Here is a 21,422-nt window from a genome sequence, read left to right as displayed (position 1 = left end):
TATAAAAGAGTTTAAATAGAAAGTTGAGAAGAAAAGAATCTAAAAGAGGAATGAACATACAATTTCCCTCTTTTGCCTTTCATTATTTCGTCACTTTTATTATTAAGGAAGTTGTTAATTTTTTTCTATTAGAACTAATATATATCACTTATTTATTACTAGTTTTATAATATAAAAATTCATTTAATTTATAATAATTATGAATAAAAATTTATTTAAAAATAAAAATTATACTATAAAATTATACTAATAAAAAATTATTGTGCATTATAAAAGCAATACTAAAGTAATTAATATATATTGATTTGAATAAAGGAGAGCTAACAATTTCCCATTATTAATATTATTGATAATCTTTCTTTATTAAATCAGCATATTCATACTACATAGGGGCTTTTTGGTCATTTTATACATCAAGGCCCCTAAAGGCATCTCCAATGCTTTAACACCATTTTGATGTAACACCAAAAATGTGCTTTTTTCTCACCAAATTATTATTTCATCTCCAACCCATTTGCACCAAATTTTATACCAAAAAGAATATTCTTCTTTTTCTTCTTTTAATTATCAAGAATTAATTCAATTAACACAATAAATATTACTATTAATATAGATAATTAAGTACTAAGTACTTTTATATCGATTAACAAAAAAAATATAGAAAATTATTAAATTTGCCTTTAATTAACTAAATTAGTGTATTATGAAAATTAAACATTACATTAATATAGAAAAATAAAATAACAATAATAATACTCTAGTTATTCGAATTATTAAATTCATCTCATAAATGATTAATTAGTGCATTTCGGAGTGCAATGTGAGCCTCTTTATCCTTGATTTTTTTTGTGTCGAGCAATAAATTCTTGAAATCTAGTATTCTCATCTGCCCTCATATCAACTATTGGTATTGGTGCTTGCATCCAATCATTAATTATTGCTTTAATATTACGTTCATCTTCGATTATCATATTGTGCATAATAATGCAAGCAATTATTATATCATGTAACACATGTTTGTTCCAAAAGTGTGATGGTCCAGCAACAATTGCAAAACGTGATTGAAGAACTTCAAATGCACGTTCTACATCTTTTCTGACATGCTTCTTGTTTCATGGCAAATAATTTTTTTTATGACCATGTGGATCATGGATAGTTTGTACAAGAGTAGACCATTTTGGGTAGAAATCATCAGCTAAATAATAACTCATATTATATTTGTTCCCTTTAATAACATAATGAGCAGGAAGAGCAATACCTGAAGCGAGGTTGGCAAAAAGATAGGATGCCTCCAACACATTAATATCATTATTTGAACCAGACAAACCAAAATGTGCATGCCATATCCAAATATCATAATCGGCTACAGCCTCCAAAATAATAGTTGGGGTTCCACTACGACTATCATATTTTCCGGCCCAAGCTGTTGGACAATTTTTCCACTTCCAGTGCATGCAATTTAGGCTGCCTAACATTCCTGGAAAACCACGTTCTTTACCAACATGGAGTAGCCTAGCGACCTCATTAGCGTTAGGTGATCTAAGATATTGCTCTGCAAAAACTTCCACAATTGCACGACAAAACCTCTTCAAACTTTCAATTGTTGTAGACTCTCCAATTTTAATATACTCATCAAAAGCATCTGCTAGCATGTCATATGCCAACATTCTAAATACGGCAGTGATATTTTGAAGACTAGATAACCCAAGTCTGCCAACGACATCCCTTCACTACATAAAATAGTTGTCATGACCTTGCACGGCATTAGTAATACGATTGAATAAACTTCGAGACATTCTGAAGGCAAAAGGAAAAAGGAAAGTTGAAGATCAAAATTCACTAGTTATTGATACTATTAAAGAAGACCATCGATGACATTATGAAATTCTCAAAAAAGGCAATGAAGATAGGCAACAAACTTATCAAATTCAAATTATACGAGCCCAAAATGAGAAAAAAAAATTGGAGATGGTCACATATCGTGAAGAAAACAAAATTTTACTTCAAGATTTAAATTCGATAAGTGATTCGAGCTTACGTTAATATTTTCAAAATGAACAAATTAAGATTTTGCAAAAAAAGGTCTCCGCAAGGCCAAGCATCTCAAAATACTTCCAATAATATTGGCCAATATTTTGATGATATTGGAAGATCTAATAATGATCTCCCATATTATTAAGTAATTGTTCTAATTTATGCTAGTAGTAGTAGCATTTTTAATTTGTGTTAATTTAATTTTGTATTTTTAACTTTGTAATATGTAATCTAGTAATTAATGTTATTGGCATTATATTTTCATTATTAATTTTTGTGTTGAATATTTTTTATTTAAAATATTAGTATAATATTCAAAAATTAAAAATAAAATTAAAATAATAAAAATAAATTAAAATATTATATAAAATAGGACATATATGTAAATAAGAAAAAGTAATAAAGATAATTGGGACTTTTTTCCCTAGCACCAAATGAATAGAATTGCACCATATTTCGTGCAATACTATTCAAACATCATTTTGGTGTTGGTTTTGGTGTTACATTGGAGAAGCATTTTATACAAAAAATAATGTAAAAGGTGATTTATTGTTAGTTTTGGTGTCACATTGGAGATGGCCTAAACTCCCCATAAGTAAATACGAAGGGAAATGAGGAATGTCAATTGCCCTTTGCCCCAGGCAACGAAAAATGAATCTTGTTAGTGCTCAAAGGCCTCTCCAGAGGAAAACACAACGGTTATGTGTGTCTAAAACTTTCCAATAAACAATATTCCAATTTCATTCTCAACCCAAATTGAAAATTAGGGTACAAAGTAATCAAAACTCTTTTTCAATTTTTCGAATTCAATACAGTCGGAACAAATTGAATGCAATGAAATGACGGAGCCATTGCAGAGAACCAAAGTAGTGATTTGTCATTTGCCTCTTTCCCTCTCTCAAAATGACCTTTTAGCCCTTTTCCACGATCACTTCAACGACGGTTACAATTGGTTCCGCATTCGCCCGGAAATTTAGGATGTGTTTGAGTTTGCTGAGTTGTTGAATGGACATGTGTTTGTTAATGAAAAGGGTAATTTTGCTTACCCTTTTGCTTTTACTTATCAATCTTAATTTGGTATGAATGTGTTTATGTTGTTTCAAATGAAAATGGCACTTTCTGTTTGGTTAATTCTATGTGTTATTGGGTTCTCGATTAGGGGCTCAGTTTAAGGCTATTATTGAATATGTTCCATCTCAACGTGTTCCCAAGCCTTGTTCTAGAAAAGGTAGCCTTGAAGGCACCATTTTTAAAGGTAATTGAAACGCTCTGCCTCGAATTCCCAGGCCGAGTCTATTTAATATCGATTGATCAAATTAATAATAATTCTGATATCTAAGAATTCTACCAAAAATACGACAAAGTCTCCTATATAATTATGACATCCCCAAATCTACAATTTATACAATTAACACTCCCAAAAAATAATACAATATTTAATCAACCTCCACAACCAACTTGCTCAATTTAAATACCAGTATCCTTCAAACATATAATGTTAAGAATACAATAGTTTATCCTTAATCACAAATAAGTAATAAACTATCCAATTCAAAATGTCCCAACAAAACATTTATGATTCCTAACACCATCACGTGGCCATAATTTCAATCTAACTATCGTTACTGGGTCACTGATGTACCTGCAAATCTCTTGTGGGGGGAGAGGGAATATAATAAAATAAAGTGAGTATAAAACTCAGTAAGCTCAGTGAGTGAATAATAGTTTTTGAAAAAATAAATTTATTTAAAATGATTTAATCTTTTCCAAATTAATTTCATCAAAATATCATAAGAACTTACATAAACTTATTTAATTCAAATCATGCACTGAAATAACAATATTACATAAATCTGCATAAAATCAATGAAATCATAGCACTTATAATATCAAATACTTAATACCAAAAACTATCACCAAACAAGTAACCAAGGGAATAATCTCATCATATCTAGACCTCAACGGACGGGCAATCAAGTAACCATCATGCCCCAAAGCTACAACGGATAGACTGGAAAATACCATCTCATATCTCATATATCTCAACATATGTATCTCTGTAATCATCATACTGCATACATAAGCCCCCAACAGGCAAAAGCGCCCAAACACACGGCCCAAAGCCTCTATGTGTGTTCAGACGGGCCTCAAAGACCTCTCATCTCATATCATCTATATCATTGTATTCATCTCATATTATATGTATCTCTGTATCTGAAGGGGAAGGGTACTGTCCAATGATTTTCCAAACAACATTTTATACACATGTACATAAACATATAATCACATTTGAAATCTCATTTCCTTTTTATTCAATATATCTCAAATCCACTCAATTCTAATATCATGCATTTTCTAAAAAATGATAATAAAATCATTAATCAAACTCATTTTCAATAATAATAAATATCAGCATGTAGAATAAAATTTAATTTTCTAGAAAATCATTAAATCGAAGTATCAAATACTTATTATCAAAATATGTTGTACTATATGGTAAAATTAGAATATACTATGAAAATCAATTTTGTATATTCCACTCACAGTGATAATATTCAAACTCGGTACCATAAACGTCCGCGGATTGATTCTCGCTCGCGGGTCCTCCTAATTAAATAAACAACATAATTATTATTTGTATCATGAAGTACGACTAACAGTATGAAATAAAGCTCAAAACCAAACTCCTGGATGCATAAAATTTCAAAATTACCCTTATGTCCAAAAATTACCAAAATGCCCCTGACACCGAAATTTACCGAATTACCATCGAAATCATAATTTATCGAATCATCCTTAACATCTTAAATTACCAAATTGTCCTCAATTCGGATAACAAAATTAATCACAAGTTTTAAATTTACGAAATTATCCTCAAAGTGCGAAATTACCATAATGCCGTTAATAATTTAAATTATCGAATTACCCTCGGAACTCTCAAATTACTTCACTACCCTAATCTAAAATTACCAAATTATCCACCGATTCCACAAATTACAAATTCCCCCTAAAGTCTTATTAAATTACCGAAATGCCCCCACCGGTCAACGGTGACTGGAATTCAGCCAACGGTGACGGCGGTGACCTTACGCGCGCGGCAATGGTGGCGGATCGTGCTCCCAAAGCTGTGAGCTTTCTAGCGGTCGTTCACGGCCAAAACGGAAGTTTCGGGCAGCAACGTTGGCCGGAAATAAAAGCTGGTGATGTGAAGAATCGAACGCAGCCGGTGGGGCAACCTAATTCTGGCGAGATTGACGGCGACGAAAATGGGTTGAGCCGCGGTCTTTCAAGTTTCGATCACTGGCGTTCTGGCTGTTTTCCAGTGACGATGACAGGGGGATATGACCGGCGTCACTCAAGCTTCAGATCAATACCAAGCTTGACCGAAACGGTGGCTGTAAACGAGAGTCGGATCCGGGTCGGTCTCGTGGGTCGGGTCGGGCTAAACGGGTCAATTTCTCTCTCTCTCCTTCTCTCTCGCGTGCCCCTCTCTCCTTCCTCTTTTGGAAATTAGTTCCCTCCTTTCCATTTATAGAAATTAATTTTTTTTTTAAAGATTACTACTAATTAAGCTAATGCCGGACCCGTGTTGAAATAAAATCCAACTACATGGCCATTGAATCGTGTTTGAATTGTCTCAATTTTATGTCATGACAAATTTAAAATTAATATCGAAAGAGAAAAATTAAATAATACACTTAATGAGGAAAATTAAAGTGCATATGTTATAATAATTCTTTTTATTTTAAAAAAAAACTTAGGGCACTTTTGGAGTTGAAGTGATGTGGCTTTTACTGTACACTTAAGCTGCTAAATTTCAAAGTTAAGTAAAAGCACAGCAATTACAAGAATACCTTAGTTTTCTTTATCTTCTTATTGTTTTTAGAAGTACTGCAGTAATAAGCCATATTTGGTTTTGATGTGGATAATAAAGACCCGGATTATTTGGTGTTCCTGAAGGTTATTGGTAAACTTGCTGAGAATCTACCAAGTGCAGAAATTCAGTTGGAAAGAAAAGAAGCTGAGCTATCTGGTTAGTTAGTTATTTTGAGATGAATTTGATGAATATAACCTGCTGTTCTTAGTGTGTGTGTGCATAAATGTACGCAATTTAAGCTACAGAATTAATAAATTCTGGCACTGTTACTGAGATCAATGCTCAGGTAAGTAATTCATTAATTAAAACTATAAATTCAGGCTTTGCTAGGAACATATATTATTATGAAAAGGTGAAAAAAAAAAAGAAAAAAAGAAAAAACCAACTAATTACCATTTGTTACCAAATAGCTAGCATTGAAATATAAAGTTCCTAACAAAAAATTAACTTTTCCCATTACATGTGACCCATGAAAACGGTACTATCAGCAGGAATCAGTGAAGCTGCAGTAGCAAATTCAAATGTTACAGAATTCTAACAAGTATTTTCAATTATTTCATCAACAATCATTTTCATATTAAGCATAGTTAATTAATTATGCCAAAATATACAATTTCAATTGAATTTTCAATTGGTTATCTCACTCTTGACTCTTCATATAGGCATTTGATGCGTGATTCTCCGAGTTCTTTAACTGTAAAGGAGCTTAAGCAACTGGAGAACAGGCTTGAGTGAGGCATCACGAGGATCAGGTCCAAGAAGGTAATTAATTAATTTCATTATGCATACAAAAAATAATTGAATTTGAGCAATACACCATTGTTTTGCAACAATACATTGCATAAACTTTATCGTGTTGCGCGTGCATCAATGTTTTCTCCCCTTTGCTGGTAAGCTAGATGCTGGAGATCAAGCTTGTGGCATCTCAGTACGAGATCTACGATCAGACTATCATTATCTACTGAATGTGTGTGCTACTTGATACCTATTTTTGAATCAGCAATATATGAAACTGGATGAGTTTATGTGTAATCTAATTACTTACGCTGACTTATCATTGGCATCTTCTCTTTGGGAGACCAGTTATTATGTTGAAACTTACATCTATAAAACTTACAAAACTGAGGCTGTATGATGTCGAAGGATTTGCATTATGTATAAGGTAAATATAGATTGTGTCATATATGCATAAATAAATATTGTACTTGATAAACCTAGACCATGAGCTAGTTGAAGTATGGTGTGAATCAAAGAAAGGTCATAGGCTTGGTGGTTTTATTGCAAGTCTCTTGGATGTTAGGTTTGCTCTGTTAGTCTGTTTGAATTTTTGGGAAAGTCATGATCATTATAAGGGCACATTTTGGGTTGTATCTGCTACAAATGTGGAAACAATATAGCGTTCGTTTAGAGCTCAATGAGGAGAAAAGGAATCAGATCTCTTTGAATCCGCCGTGTAAGAAAAGATTCTAGACGGCTCCATAAAAGAAACTTCATTTGATGTCAATACGGTTTTTCCATTGTGCCTGCAGGTGACTAGGTCAAAGAATGGCACAATAAGAAAATATACTTTAGGTGATTTTCACGCCGATGGCACATTGTGCCTGCAGGTGACTAGGTCAAAAACTGGCACAATCCCCATTATAAGGTTTCTTAGGGCGCTCCGCAGTCTCCTTCTCAGCACTCCCAGCTTGAATTTCATCGACTTCATTTGAGCTAATTGTGCAACCTCTTCTGCCCTTAACCGAGCTGCTTGCTCCTCTGCCAATTGCTGTTCGAGCCTAGTTGTTGTCTCTTTGAGCTCAGACTCAACCTATCAAAAAAGCATCAATATCAGTCAGAAAACATACTACTAAGCCCTAGAGTAGCATCATAATACAAATTAAAAAAAAAAAAGAAAAAGGTATTGGTATTATAAAACTCCAACTTAAGAGAAGCAAATTCTTGAGTATTAATTTAGTTTAATCCAATTGCAAAGGGAGTTGCTAAGTTCACCATACTCGGCGAAACATTCTTACTTCAATCAATTCCAAACTCTCAATCATTGATAAATGGTAGAAACAAAAGCTTAAAAAATCCAACACATAAATTCAAAATATAAAGTATTAAAGAATCTACTAACTTTTTAATTTTGCCATACTCCAAGAATGTGAAGACTAAAACTTATTAGCGCCTCAGACATATAGTCATTACACAGAATGTTACAGCAAATTCAGATTCTTGTGAATAGGAACTGGCTTAATTCCGAATCATTGTATTGCCTTGCTATAAATTAAAACTGTGGAAAGGAAAATCAAAACTATGCAGCCATTTGATTAGGTTCCACGTGCCTAACTATATTTTCATGAAAACTTATTTTGAATGTGGCTATTTTGTTTTTAACAAAATTAGAATATGTCAGGCAAGAAAACAGTATCCACAGTTTTACAAGAAATGTTCTCATGATTGATGACTAAACAAGTGCAGAATCCATTCCTAAGTGCAAGTCATGATAAGTAAACCACCTCTAGCTACTATCATACAATAACCCACTTAATTTCATCAACAAACAAAACAGAGCAGGACGGTCAAACAATGTTCCAAGTTAAGAACAGCATGTTACAGCCTTCAAAACGCAATCAGTGAACAGATAATAACAGATAGGTCCACATCAACTAGCAAGATAAAGCCTCTTTTCAGATGGCAATCTCCAGCAATCTAGGGGTAAGGACAGAGCGGCAGTCTTTATCACCTCCAAATCTAACAATTTAGAATATCATTACAGGTACCTGCACGCTTTGTAGGCATTTTTTTAATTACACAGTTTTAGAAATGATTACCCGATCTGAGAGATGAACACATATGCATGTCATATTTTGATGCCAAAACAAGGAGTATAAAAAATACCATCTCAGTAATTCGTTTGATTTGATCTTCATATGATTCCTGCATCTGGCCCATTAGCTTTGAAATTTCTTGTTTTGAATATTCCTTGAGAGAATCAACCTCAGCTTGTTGATCACGGAGTTCAGTAGCCCCTCTCTGAGTAGAAAAAAAAAAGAAAAAGAGATATTGTCATGACATATTCAGAAAGAAGCAGCACAGAAGTCAATCGCGACAGTAATGAAGTCACCTTCAACTCAGCAAGGAGCTCGTCCGTATATGGCTGCCCACCATTCTGCACGATCACAGAGTTAACCAGAGAAAGAAGCTTCCCAACCTGCTCAGTTCTCTTGGCCTCATCCTTGGTCTTGTTATCAAAAAGCACGCACCTATTATCACATAGTTGAAGGATTTCCTAAAATAATGGAAAAATGATCAGGAATAAAGCAAATGTTAGCTCATTTCGTAAGCATTGATGAACCAATCAAACACTTGTAGTCTCTAAAAGTTTGAGGATATTAAGCTGACAAAATTTGTTTTTATTGTGATCGTAAGCACTTAATATCAGGTCTCCTCAGAAACTATTTAATAATCAATTCCATTCTCCTTATGGTTTGACCACTTACATAACCTCTTACGTCCATCAAATTTAAAGACCTTAAAAGGTGATCAGCATTCCATATAACAAAATAATAATAATAATAATAATAATCTGCATATATTCCCGTGAAAAGTATTGACTCAATCAAAATTAGTGGCTACAAAGCAGTAGCTGCCTCTTCACTCGGCAAATTCTTACATTATAGAACAAAGCATGAAAGACTGTATTATTGTGATCAAAGCTCAAAACTGCCAAAAGGCAAGATCACATTTTCTGTGGCATCTACATAGTTGACCTAATTGTGGCATCTACAATTGATTCCTTCAAACTGCAAAAATTGGTACAATAAGTAAAAAAAAGTTCCCTTAAAATAACCCGATTTTGTTAATTGCAGAGCTAGAACTTGAAGGGGTCTTTATTTTATTTTTTGTTATTTTTCTTCCCACTCCTCATAGGTTAAATCAAGTATGCAGTAAAATAGAAGAACTTGATATAAATCTTTCTCAAGTTAAAAAATTTTAGAAACCAAATTCATCAAGTACATTCTGAAAATAAGAGATTTGCATGTTGAAACTGAAAAAAGATCTCACATTGAAATTTTATTCAACAATTCTGAGGCTAGAATCCACAGGAATTTGTAAGAGAATTTTAAATCTTGTAAAGTTAGTCTTGATATTTTATTCAAACAATGCCGAATAAAATGGACCTCACGTAAAAAAAAAAGAGGTACATTTTTTTTTTTTTTGACCACGAGGTATCCTGGAAAGGGTCCCAACTGTGGGAGACACTTTTAAGCTCATACCACAACCCAGACTAGAAGTCTCCGCTGGAACCGAGAGGCACAGGTTCTCCCAACAAAAGAACATATTTTAAGAAACAAACAAATGAACACACGTTAATAGAATAAGAACCAAGATTAAATAGCAGAGGAAATCAAAGAATACAAATAAGAAAAGCATAAATGCTTAGCAAATGAATGAATGACATCTCATTCAGAGGCATTAAAATATAACTAAAATTAAGTAATGCCAGCAGAAAATTACCAACCAATCACCTCTCCGGCATATCCCGCATGGCAGAAGAAAACCATTCAGGAAATGAAGCCCTATTGAAAATGGAATTTTAAGACGGCTGGACTACTATACACCTATCAAGTATTTTCAGCATGCATATATTCATATTAAACTTCCAATGGTCCAACCGTAAAGGAGTCTAAAACTTCACAAAAGAACCAACCAAAGACAACTTGATCAAAATGACTAATGAAATTATCGAACACTGTTGCAGTTCAGAAACGAACCTTTAAAGGCTTTGGACACTCATGACCCAAATAATCTTCTAATGTTTTCTCATTATCTTCAAGATAATCCCCTCCAGTGAAAACAACAATCATATAGTCAAAAAATTTTTTCCCGAACAAGGTCGGCAAACGGTGTACTGCAGCTTCTTCCTCTTGAGAAAAACGGTTTCGAGCAGAGAAAACTACAAGGACTGCATGGATCCCACCCTTGGCCAAACCAATACATTTGACAATTTCCTTGCCGACAAACTCAGAGCCAGCGGAAGAATCAAAAAGCCCTGCAATGGCTCATAACATCAATCTACTTGCCACCACAACATCAACAAGCATGGAAATGGAATATCTAGACACCAACATTAGTAAATTACCGGGGGTATCAATGACATTAACAACTTGGCCATCTTTGAGCACGGTTGTCTTCATTTCACAAGTTATAGTAACACCAGACGAGCCAGCACTCGCCTTGAAGGCTTTTCTTCCGAGAATACTATTGCCCGTCGCACTTTTGCCATTGCCAGTACGGCCAAGTAAAACCACAGTACGCTCCCCAATAGATGGAGAAGTAGGCTTCCAATCGCCATCAATCACTCTTTCTCCCATCCTAAAAAAAATTTCAATTTACCTGCAATGCATTTACAGTATCAAACCACTTCACATTGAATTCACTTTTTATCGTTAAACAATAAGAAAGAAAATTTAGTTACCATACCCTAACAATTTCACTCCATTAAAACTTATATTTGTTATTACTTTAAATATTATCCAACCGAACATGAATAAATTCATTAAAAATAATTAAAAATAAAAATCATTCGGACCCTGACGATATAGTTAAATTTATAATCTTAATAAAAATATGATGCATTGATATATAATCAAGCTCAGAATCTAAATAGCATCAGTTAATTAATTAATTATGCTAATATATAATTTAATTTAATTATGCTTGTTTTATGAAATTATTGAAAAAAAATGACGATGATCAATTATGCATAGTGGCGGACCCAAACACTTCAATTAGGGGGGCTTAATTCAAAACTTTTATTTAATTTGGGCTTTTTTTAAATGTTCACACCATACATTTTAAGTCTCATAAACTCAAATTTCATTACTTTCTTTTAAATTCTAAATAATAATAGTAACAAATTATTTATTTCAAAGGCATGAAAGTATCATTTTTCCGAGTAGTTTTCATAAAATATTAAAAAAACAAACTAATGTGGCGATTGGGATTTGAATCAGGACTTTAAAACCATCAAATAAACTCTTACCATTGAACAATATGTCTTTTGTTATATGAAAAATGTGTCTAAATTTTTTTTATTTAATTCTTTTAAAAAGGGCTTGAGGTACATTTAAAAGAAAAATTAATGGCTACCCCTCATGGGCCTTAATTGGGTCGCCCATGATTATGCAGTACATGCGATAAAATTTACAAACTAAGGTAAAGAAAATAGAGTCTATAATCAAAAGAAAAAACTAAAAATTGAGATTGAGAGGAAAAGGCAAGGGCAATTTGGAGAAAGCAAAGTATGAAAACAAACAGTGAGATGATGCAATGAACTGATATTTTACTTACTTGGAAAGAGAGGAGGCCTAAAAAGATTGCGTTGCGTACGAAGAGATGAGAAAGGGGAAGAGACTTGACTTAAATTTTAGGATTTAAGGTATGAAAATTATAAATTGAATAATGAATGTAATAGAAAGTTTAAATAGAAAGTTGAGAAGTAAAGGATGTAAGAGAGTTTAAATAGAAAGTTGAGAAGTAAAGAATCTAAAAGAGTTTGAAGAAAAGAATTTGAAAGAGTTTAAATAGAAAGTTGAGAAGTAAAGAATGTAAAAAAATTTAAATAAAAAGTTGAGAAGAAAAGAATTTAAAAGGGTTTAAATAGAAAGTTGAGAAGAAAAGAATCTAAAAGATGAATGAACATGTAATTTCTCTCTTTTGCATTTCATTATTTTGTTACTTTTATTATTAAGGAGGTTGTTAATTTTTTTTTTCTACTGGAACTAATATATATCACTTATTTCTTACTAATTTTATAATATCTAAAAACTCTTCCGTCCCCAAAAAATTTAAACAAAAAAGGGCAAATGAGTAATTTTCTTAATAACTTATCTTGGAGCTATAATATATGCATTGATTATAAGAAAAATATTTTAAAGTAACAAAAAGTACAAGAAAATATTTTATAATTAAATTTTATTTATAATGACGCATATATTTTTATTTTTAGTATTTAAATTTTTATTTTTATTTGTATTTGTATTATTCATTTAATTTATAATAAATATGAATAAAAATTTATTTAAAAATGAAAATGAAAATAATATAAAACTATATTATTAAATATTATTAAATATTTTAAAAATACTAAAATAATTAGTATATGTTGATTTGAATAGAGGAATATCCATGACATTCCTAGACTCCCCAAAAGTAATATGAAGGGAAGTAGGGAATATCAATTGATGTTGCCCCAGGTAAGGAAATATGAATCTCGTTAACTTTTCGACACGTGATACCCGCTTAGGGAATGCCCACACGACGACGTTTCCCAAGGGTAAATCTCCCGTTTGTGAGTGTTCAGAGGCCCCTCTGGAGGAAAACACAACGATTACGTGCATCTAAAACTTTCCAATAAACAACATTCCAATTTCGTTCTCAACCCAAGTAAAAAATTAGGGTACAAAATAATCAAAACTCTTTTTTGATTTTCGATTTCAATACAATTGGAACAAATTGAATGCGATGAAATGAAGGAGCCATTGCAAAGAACCAAAGTATTGATTCGTCATTTGCCTCCTTCCCTCTCTCAAAATGACCTTTTAGCCCTTTTCCACGATCACTTCAATGACTGTTACAATTGGTTCTACTTTTGCCCTGGAAAATTTAGGTTTTTTTTAAATTTTTTAAATTTTTTATAATTGATTATTTTTGGGTTTTTTTTAAAAAAAATTATTTTAACTTGGATTTTATTTTTTTAACAGTTACAAGCATCAGAGGCATTCACGAGCATATGAAGAATGAAGAAGCCTGCGGATGTGTTTGAGTTTGCGGAGTTGTTGAATGGACATTTGTTTGTTAATGAAAAGGGTAATTTTGCTTACACTTTTACCTTTACTTATCAATCTTAATTTGGTAAGAATGGGTTTATGTTGTTTTAAATCAAAAGGGCACTTTCTTTTTGGTTGATTAGATGTGTTATTGGTTTCTCGATTAGTTGCTCAGTTTAAGGCTGTTGTTGGATATGCTCCATCTCAACGTGTTCCCAAGCCTTGTTCTAGAAAGGATAGCCGTGAAGGCACCATTTTTAAAGGTATTTTTTTTGTTTAAAAAAAAAACTTAGGATACTTTTGAGGTTGAAATGTTGTGACTTTTACCGTACACTTAAGCTGCTAAATTTCAAAGTTACCTTAATTTTCTTTATCTTCTTATTGTTTTTAGAAGTACTGTAGCAATAGCTGTATTTGGTTTTGATGTGGACAATAAAGACCCCGATTATCTGGAGTTCCTGAAGGTTATTGCTAAACCTGCAGAGAATCTACCAAGTTCAGAAATTCAGTTGGAAAGAAAAGAAGCTGAGCTATCTAGTTAGTTAGTTATTTGTAGATGAATTTGATGAATATAACCTGCTGTTCTTAGCGTGTGTGTATGTATGTGTGTGTGTTGCGTGTGTGCGTGTGTGTGTGTAAATGTATGTAATTTAAGCTATAAAATAAATAAATTCTGGCACTGTTACTGAGATCAATGCTCGGGTAAGTAATTCATTAATTTAAGCTACAAATTCAGGCTTTGCTAGGAATATATATTATTATGAAAAGGTGAAAAAAAAAACCAACTAATTATCATTTATTACCACATAGCTAGCATTGAAATATAAAGTTCCCAATAAAAATTTAACTTCTCCCGTTACATGTGACCCATGAAAACGGTACTATCAGCAGGAATCGGTGAAGCTGCGGCAGCAAATTCAAATGTCACTGAATTCTAACAGGTATTTTCAATTATTTCATCAACAATTATTTTCATATTAAGTGTAGTTAATTAATTATTCCAAAATATACAATTTCAATTAAATTTTCAATTGGTTCTCTCACTCTTGACTCTTCATATAGGCATTTGATGGGTGATTCTCTGAGTTCTTTAACTGTAAAGGAGCTTAAGCAACTGGAGAACAGGCTTGAGCGAGGCATCACTAGGTTCAGGTTCAAGAAGGTAATTAATTAATTGCATTATGCATACAAAAATTAATTGAATTTGAGCAATACACCATTGTTTTGCAACAATACATTGCATAAACTTCATCGATATACATTCAATATATGTAATTTATGTCATTTTGAAAATAATTTGTTGCTTTGTGCGTTTCCTGTTTTGTGCAACAGCATGAAATGCCGCTAGCTGAAATTGAGTTCTTGCAGAAAAGGGTAATAATTAAAATTCATTAAATCCTGTTTAGCCTTTTTTTCGTTTTCTTCAAAGCTTTTATGGAACTCTTTAACATTTTCATTTTCATAGGAGATTGAGCTGGAAAATGAAAGCGTATGTCTCCGATCAAAGGTATGCAAATCAGTCCGTTGTATGTATAATGCATTTTTTCTCGCCCTCTTCCAAAATTTCAGCACGTTATTAAAATTTCATTGTTTCTCAAACTCATATAGCAGAAATGGAGAGGTTTCAGCAAGCAAACACGGTGACTGGGCAAGAGCTGAGTGCAATCCATGCATTAGCTTCTCGGAATTTCTTCAGTCCTGCTATCATCGAGGGTGGTGGCACTGCTTACTCTCACCCGGACAAGAAGATACTCTATCTCAGGTAATTAATTCTCCCATCACATTTCATTTCTACACACTCGTGTTGCACGTGCATCAATGTTTTCTCCCATTTGCAGGTAAGCTAGATGCTGGATATCAAGCTTGTGGCATCTCAGTGCGAGATCTACGATCAGACTACATTATCTACTGAGTGTGTGTGCTACTTGATACCTATTTTTGAAACCAGCAATATATGAAACTGGATGAGTTTATGTGTAACCTAATTACTTACGCTGACTTATCATTGGCTTCTTCTCCTTGGGAGACCAGTTGTTATGCTGAAACTTAATATCTATAAAACTGAAGCTGTATGATGTCGAAGGGTTTGCATTGTGTATAAGGTAAATAAAGATTGTGTCAGATATGCATAAATAAATATTGTACTTGATAAATCTAGGCTATGAGCTGGTTGAAGTTTGGCGTGAATCAAAGAAGGGTCATAGGCTTGGTGGTTTTATTGCAAGTCTCTTGGCTATTAGGATTACTCTGTTGTATGAAAGGAGTAAATTCTATACAAACAAACTATTTATACAAACTAATATCACATTAGAAGAGTGAAAACAAAAAAGTTAAGGTACAAGTAAACTCGAGTGTGTTTCAGTTTTTCGGAAAGTCATTGATTGTTAAAAGGGCGTATTTTGGGTTGTATCTGTTACAAATGTGGAAACAAGATAGCGTGAGGAGAACAAGGAATCAGATCTCTTTGGATTCACCGTGTAAGAAAAGATTCTAAACGGTTCCATAAAAGAAACTTCATTTGATGTCAATTCAATTTTTCCATATAATACTATCTTAAGACCACACTCGAGATTGGACTGGGAACATTTACATAATAGAGGATACAAGCTTCTTGACTGTAGTAAAACACTGAGAATAAATGCAGTATTAACTTCAAATATTATCTGAAAAGGTAGGGGAGACAGCAAAAATATACTTTAGGTGATTTTCATGCCAATGGCATATAGTGCCAGCAGGTGATTAGGTCAAAGAATGGCACACCCTCCTTTTTCAGCTTGCTTACGAAGCTCCTCTGTCTCCCTCTGAGCTCTTTCAAGATTCTCTCTAAGCTTACGAATTTCGTCATTCGACTTCATTTGAGCTAATTGTGCGACCTCTTCTGCCTTTAATCGAGCAGCTTGCTCCTCTGCCAATTGCTGTTCGAGCCTAGTTGTTGTCTCTTTGAGCTTAGACTCAACCTATCAAAAAAGCATCAATATCAGTCAGAAAACATGCCATTAAGCCCTAGAGTAGCAGTATAATACAAAGAAAGATTGGGTACTGGTAATATAAAACTCCAACTTAAGAGAAGAAAATTCTTAAGTATTAATTTAGTTTAATCCAATTGCAAAGGGAGTTGCTAAGTTCACCATACTCGGCACAACTTTCTTACTTCAATCAATTCCACTCTCTCAATCATTGATAAATGGTAGAAACAAAGGCTTAAAAAAATAAACAGATAAACCCAAAATATAAGGTATTAAAGAATATACTAACTTTTTCATTTTGCCACACTCCAGGAATGTGGAGATTAAAACTTATTAGCACCTCATACACATAGTCAGTACACAGCCTGCTACAGCAAATCCAGATTATTGTTGAATAGGATCTCGCTTAATGCCAGTTCATTCTACTGCCTTGCTATAAATTAAAACTGTGGAAAGGAACATTTAAACTACACAGCTATTTGATTAGGTTCCAGGTACCTAACTATATTTTCCAAAAAACTTATTTTGAATGTGGCTACTCTGTTTTAACAAAATTAGAATATAACATAACTTGCTTATAACATTTCAAATGTTCCCACAGATTCAGGAGTGCAAAATTCCTAGCAACAAAACAGGATCTACAGTATTACAAGAAATGTTCTTATGATTGATGACTAAACAAGTGCAGAATCCACTCCTAAGTGCAAGTCATGATGAGCAAACCACCTATAGCTACTACCATAGAGTAATCTACTTAATTTCATCAAGAAACAAAACAGAACAAGACAGTCAAACAATCTTCAAGGTAAGAACAACATGTTACAGCCTTCAAAACACAATCAATGAACAGATAACTTAATAACAGATTTGTCCCCATCAACTAGCAAGATAAAGCCTCTTTTCAGATGGCAATCTCCAACAATCTAGGGGTAAGGACACAGCGGCAGTCTTTATCACCTCCAAGTCTCACAATTTAGAATATCATTACAGGTACCTGCACACTTTATAAGCATTTTTGGATCTGAGAAATGAACACATATGCATGTCATATTTTGATGCCAAAACAAGGAGCATAAAAAATACCATCTCAGTAATTCGTTTGAGTTGATCTTCATATGATTTATGCATCTGCTCCTTCAGCTCTGAAATTTCTCGTTTTGAATATCCCTTGAGAGAATCAACCTCAAATTGTTGATCACGGAGTTTAGTAGCCCCTTTCTGAATAGAAAAAAAAAAAAGAAAAAGAGACATCGTCATGACATATTCAGAAAGAAGCAGCACAGAATCTCTCACGATAGTAATGAAGTCACCTTCAACTCAGCAAAGATATCATCCGTATATGGCTGCCCACCATTCTGCACGGCCACAGAGTTAACCAGAGAAAGAAGCTTCCAAACCTGCTCAGTTCTCTTGGCCTCATCCTTAGTCTTGTTATCAAAAAGCACGCACCTATTATCACATAGTTGAAGGATTTCCTAAAATAATGGAAAAATGATCAGGAATAAAGTAAATGTTAGCCCCTTTCGTAAGCATTGATAAACCAATCAAACACTTGTAGTCTCTAAAAGTTTGAAGATATTCAGCTGACAAAATTTGTTTTTATTGTGATCATTGGTACTTAATATCATGCATCCCCAAAAACTATTTAAGGGCAAGCAATAATCAACTTTTAATAATTAATTCCATTCTCCTTATGGTTTGACCACTTACAATAACCTTTTACGCCCATCAAATTTAAAGATCTTAAAAAGGTGATCAGCATTCCATATAACAGAAAAAATAATAATAATAATCTGCATATATTCCAGTGAAAAGCATTGACCCAATCAAAATTAGTGGCTATAAAGCAGTAGTTGCCTCTTCACTTGGCAAACTCTTACATTATAGAACAAAGCATGAAAGACTGTACTATTGTCATAAACAAACTCAAGTGATCAAAGCTCAAAACTGCCAAAAGACATGATCATATTTTCTGTGGCATCTACATAATTGACCTAATTTTGCAGCATTATAATTAAAAAATTTTGATTCCTTCAAACGACAAAAATTAGTACAATAAGTAAAACAAAGTTCCCTTTAACTGTAAAATAACCCGATTTTGTTAATTGCAAAGCTACAACTTGAAGGGGTCTTTATTTTCATTTTTGTTATTTTTCTTCCTACTCCTGAACTTGAAAAGTTTTAGGGACCAAATTCATCAAGTAAATTCTGACAATAAGAGATTTGCATGTTGAAACTGAAAAAAGATCTCACATTGAAATTTTAGACACCAATTCTGGGGCTAGAATCCACAGGGATTTTAAAGAGAATTTTAAATCTTGTAAAGTTAGACTTGATATTTTATTCAAACAACGCCTAATAAAATGGACCTGTATGTCAAGTCATATCCTCCTTGGTGCACTTCTAAAATCTTAAAAGTAGGTTAATTTTAAGCATATAAATCAAAGAGGTACATATTTTAAGGAACAAACAAATGAACACACGTTAATAGAATAAGAACCAAAGATTAAATAACAGATGAAATCAAAGAATACAAATAAGAAAAGCATAAATGCTTAGCAAATGAATGAATGACATCTCATTCAAAGACATTAAAATATAACTAAAATTAAGTAATGCCAGCAGAAAATTACCAACCAATCACCTCTCCGGCCAATCCCACATGGCAGAAGAAAACCATTCAGGAAATGAAGCAATATTGAAAATGGAACTTTAAGATGGCTGGACTACTATAAACCTATCTGGTATTTTCAGCATGCATATATTCATATTAAACTTCCAATAGTCCATCCGTAAAGGAATCTAAAACTTCACAAAAGAAGCAACCCAAGACAACTTGATCAAAATGGAAATTATCGAACACTATTGCTGTTCAGAAACAAACCTTTAAAGGCTTTGGACACTCACGACCCAAATAATCTTCTAACGTTTCGTCATTATCTTCAAGTTCATCCCCTCCAGTGAAAACAACAATCATATAGTCAAAAATTTTTTTCCCGAACAAGGTCTGCAAACTGTGTAGTGCAGCTTCTTCCTCTTGAGAAAAACGGCTTCTAACAGAGAAAACTACAAGGACTGCATGGATCCCATCCTTGGCCATACCGATACATTTGACAATTTCCTTGCCAACAAACTCAGAGCCAGCGGAAAAATCAAAAAGTCCTGCAATTGCTCATAACATCAATCTACTTACCACCACAACATCAACAAGCATGGAAATGGAATATCTAGGCAATGACATCAGTAAATTACCAGGGGTATCAATGACATTAACAACTTGGCCATCTTTGAGCACGGTTCTCTGCATTTCACAAGTACTAGTAACACCAGATGAACTAGCCCTTGACTTGAAGGCTCTTCTTCCAAGAATACTGTTGCCCGTCGCACTTTTGCCATTGCCAGTACGGCCAACTAAAACCACAGTGCGCTCCCCATTAGATGGAGAAGTAAGCTCCCAATCATCATCAATCGCACTTCCTCCCATCATATAAAAAGTTCCAATTTACCTGCAATGCATTTACAATATCAAACCACTTCATATTGAATTCAGTCTTTATCTTTAAAGAATAAGAAACAAAATTCAGTTACCATACCCTTACAATTTCACTCCATTAAAACCTATATTTATTATTACTTTAAATATTATCCAACCGAACATGAATAAATTCATAAAAATATTTAAAATAAAAATCATTCAGACTCCTGATTATTTAATTAAATTTAAAATCTTAATAAAAATATGCTGATATTGATATATAATCAAGCACACAATCTAAACAGCATCAATTAATTAATTAATTAATTATGCTGATACATAATTTAATTTAATTTCGGCTTGTTTTGCGAAACTATTGAACAAAACAACGACGACGATCAATTATGCATTACATCCGATAAAATTTACAAACCGAGATAAAGAAAATCGAGTCTATAATCGAAAAGAAACTGAAATTGAAAAAGAGAGGAAAAGGCGAGGGCAATTTGGGGAAAGCAAAGTATGAAAACAAACAGTCAGATGATGAGATGAACTGAGATTTTACTTACTTGCGAAGAGAGGAGAGCTTAAGGGATTGCGTTGGCCTGGGTATGAAGAGATGAGAAAGGGGAAGAGACTTGACTTTTTTGGAAGTGTTTTGTATGGAGAGCGAGAAAGTGTATGCATAAAAATATAAATAAAAGGGTAGTATTATTTTTGCCCTTAAAAATTATTTTGTAAACTATTTTAAATTTTAAAGAAAATCTTAACTTAAATTATTTAAATTAATTAGCTTTATTTGTTCTTAAGAGACTTAACATATACTATCTTATAACAATATAATCAAATGAATTGTAATCAAACTATTTAACGTAAGTTTAGTTATTAATTTTTTTTTATTGATATTAGATTTTGCATATGAAATAAGCTGCGATGAGTAAATAATAATATATAAAAAAAAAATTCTATAAGTACTAAAAAAAGTAAAAGGAGAAGAAGACAGAGAAGAAGGGTCAAAAGCAAAAGAAAAAAAAAAGTCATTTCACAATACATTTATTTTATTTTATTTTTACAAAAATAAAAAAGTATCCTACGTACTTTGTTGTCAATTTTTTTTAAATTATTTATTTAAGTATTGATTAAGATGTCAGAAATAAAATTTTAAGATTTAAGGTATGAAAATTATAAATTAAATAATAAATGGAATATATACAGGGATTTTATTAAGAATTTAAAGAGAAAGTTGAGAATAA

The 21,422-nt window shown here is 32.8% G+C and overlaps 1 protein-coding gene and 1 pseudogene across 8 annotated transcripts in view; both read right to left on the bottom strand.

Moving 5' to 3' along the window:
* Positions 1 to 20,904, bottom strand: part of LOC102617684 (immune-associated nucleotide-binding protein 9) — a 56,211-nt gene extending 35,307 nt beyond the window's left edge. For 2 of the 8 annotated variants that reach the window (XM_052436938.1, XM_052436943.1), the window contains exons 1-5: positions 20,739 to 20,904; positions 19,947 to 20,200; positions 19,579 to 19,856; positions 18,005 to 18,169; positions 17,778 to 17,912 (exon numbers count right to left, since the gene is read on the bottom strand). In XM_052436938.1, the coding sequence (XP_052292898.1) occupies positions 17,778 to 17,912; positions 18,005 to 18,169; positions 19,579 to 19,856; positions 19,947 to 20,181 (813 nt within the window). In that variant the 5' untranslated portion in view covers positions 20,182 to 20,200; positions 20,739 to 20,904. Of the gene's footprint in view, positions 1 to 7,475; positions 7,638 to 16,226; positions 16,686 to 16,724; positions 17,696 to 17,777; positions 17,913 to 18,004; positions 18,170 to 19,578; positions 19,857 to 19,946; positions 20,201 to 20,738 lie in introns of those variants that run through there. The other 6 variants (XM_052436939.1, XM_052436942.1, XM_052436937.1 and 3 more) reach the window with 5 other exon arrangements.
* On the bottom strand, positions 831 to 4,059 carry LOC127901190 (uncharacterized; annotated as a pseudogene).
* Positions 20,905 to 21,422: the final 518 nt, after the last annotated feature.

The sequence above is a fragment of the Citrus sinensis genome, chromosome 3, assembly GCF_022201045.2.
Source record: "Citrus sinensis cultivar Valencia sweet orange chromosome 3, DVS_A1.0, whole genome shotgun sequence".
In the NCBI taxonomy this organism is placed as follows: Eukaryota; Viridiplantae; Streptophyta; class Magnoliopsida; order Sapindales; family Rutaceae; genus Citrus; species Citrus sinensis.
The sequence above is the reverse complement of the archived record's forward strand: the minus strand, read 5'-3'. Positions and strand labels throughout refer to the sequence as shown.